The sequence below is a fragment of the Penaeus chinensis genome, chromosome 16, assembly GCF_019202785.1.
Source record: "Penaeus chinensis breed Huanghai No. 1 chromosome 16, ASM1920278v2, whole genome shotgun sequence".
NCBI lineage: Eukaryota > Metazoa > Arthropoda > Malacostraca > Decapoda > Penaeidae > Penaeus > Penaeus chinensis.
Genome location: NC_061834.1, coordinates 8815451 through 8817950, shown reverse-complemented (window position 1 = coordinate 8817950; position 2500 = coordinate 8815451). Strand labels below are relative to the sequence as shown.

The following is a 2500-nucleotide window of genomic DNA, read 5'->3' as shown; positions in this document are numbered from 1 at the left end:
GTGTGTGTGTGTGTGTGTGTGTGTGTGTGTGTGTGTGTGTGTGTGTGTGTGTGTGTGCATGTGTGTGTGCATGTGTGTGTGTGTGTTGTATAATTAGCGTGCGTGTATGTGTGAGTGTTAAGGATAAATGTAGATACGAAGATAGATAGATACATAGATGCAGATAAAGAGAGAGATGGAGATAAAAAGCCAGATAGATAAATGACGCTCAGATTACGATCACGTGACCCAGAACATTTACTAAAGCTAATCATTATAATTTCCTTTTTCTCTTTCATCATCGTTTCTTGTGTCTAATTGATAAAACAAAAACGAATTAAAAAAAAAATATTCACACTACCCGCAGATAATGTTATACTTACGATTCCAAAAAACATTTTTCCTACTTCCAATTTATATTGAAGCTATAAATTTCGTAGGTATATATTGGAAATTATTTTTAGTTTAGCTGAATACCGCATTCAGAATCAATAAATTCTATAACACACACACCCACACACACACACACACACACACACACACACACACACACACACACACACACACACACACACACACACACACACACACATACATACATATGCATATATATTTAGTTTTGTGTAATTACTTGTTTGTTTTATTTTCGGTTACTATTATATTCATCATTTATTTACTTGTATATCTATCAATTTGTTTGTTTACAATTACTAGACAAGTGGTTATGGAAAAGCTGTAATATGTTTTTTTTTTTCCGTAAAACACCAGATCAAAATTCTCTCTCTCTCTCTCTCTCTCTCTCTCTCTCTCTCTCTCTCTCTCTCTCTCTCTCTCTCTCTCTCTCTCTCTCTCTCTCTCTCTCTCTCGCCTTCTCTCTCTCTCTCTCTGTCTCTCTCTCTCTCCCTCCTCTTTCTCCACCTTTCTCTCTCTTTATATCTACACATGAAAACGTGTCATCTTAACTTCAAACAAAAATCACTTTCAGTATAGGTTACCTTGACCTTTAAAGAGCATGCCATTATATCTATACACTGGTTTTCACTTGAAATGGCTAGGAAATATTCTAGGAATCCCGTATAGGGGCTTAGGCACTAGTTCTCGCCAGAAATTTCCGATGAATTTTCTGGGAATCGTGTGGTCTGGTTTAGGTTGGTTCAGCTCTAAAGACAGCAGCATCAGCATCATCGTTATCGTCATCGTCATCGTCATCTTTATTATTGTTTTATTATCATTATGGTTGTAGTCGATGCTGTTATTATTGTTGTTGTTATTATTATTGTTAGCATTATTATTATTATTATTATTATTATTGTTATTATCATTACTGTTGTTGTTGTTACACGTTCATTGCCTAGTATCATTATTATCAAAACTTTTTCTTACTTTTATTGTGATTGCCGTTTTTATTATTGTTGTTATCTTTATTATCATAATGGATTAGAATCATTCTTTGAAAAATAATAAGCATAGATTGCTGTTATGATTATTGATGTTATCTTTATTTCCATAATGGATTACAGATTTTAGAATCATTCTTTGAAAAAAAAAAAATAAGCATAGACTCGTCATGAATATCAGATGAATTAACCCATCTTCTTCCACTTTTGTCTTCATGTAACTCCCTTTTTTTGTTTTCCTCCTCATCAGATGCCGTCCCATTAGCGAGAAAGAGATTAAGCGAGGTGATGAAAACAACCTCATTTTCCCGGGGGAAGGTCAAGTATGGGTAAGTAATTGTCTTCAGTCATGGATATTTTCGAAGCATTTCTATCCGGTCAGTCAGGTAGACAGACAGACAGGCAAACAGAGAGACAGACAGACGGATATACAGACAGACAGAGACAGACAGATAGACAGACAGACAGGCAGCCAGCGGACATACAGATAGACAGATAGACAGACAGAGACAGACAGATAGGGACACACTGACAGACTGAGACAGACAGACAAAGATACAAAAAACAAACAGAGACAGACAGAGGCATACAACGGACGGATATTCAGATAGACAGGTAGACAGATAGACAGGCAAACAGACGGACATACAGATAGACAGGTAGACAGATAGACAGACATACAGATAGGCAGAGACAGAGAGACAGATACAGAGACACAGACAGACAGTCGGATATACAGATAAATAGACAGACAGATAGACATACAAACAGACAGACAGAGACAGACAGACAGACAGACAGACAGACAGACAGACACAGACAGACAGACGGACATACATAGATAGACAGACAGACATCTATAGAAGGGTATTAGTCTTAAACAGCTGCCTTTCTTATAGTCTTTTATGCACTGCAATGGCACAGTGCAGGCAGGAATAGTAGGAATAGTATATCAATGGGCATTCTTACTATAGCGATGAATAGTGGGTATATAAGCCACATGAAATTAATAGAATGATGGAAACATCATTATATGACACAGAAAATAAAGACTTTTGAAAACATCTGTACGTGTCAATCTGCCAAGTATGTGTGGAAATCTACGGTGTGTTTAAGCCTCATTT

The 2500-nt window shown here is 36.6% G+C and overlaps 1 protein-coding gene across 1 annotated transcript in view; it reads left to right on the top strand.

Moving 5' to 3' along the window:
- Nucleotides 1-2500, top strand: part of LOC125033180 (kinesin-like protein KIN-5B) — a gene marked incomplete at its 3' end in the record, with an annotated part of 56714 nt that overhangs the window by 42285 nt on the left and 11929 nt on the right. Inside the window, 1 exon segment of the mRNA XM_047624540.1 lies at nucleotides 1627-1705. Coding sequence (XP_047480496.1) covers nucleotides 1627-1705 — 79 coding nt within the window.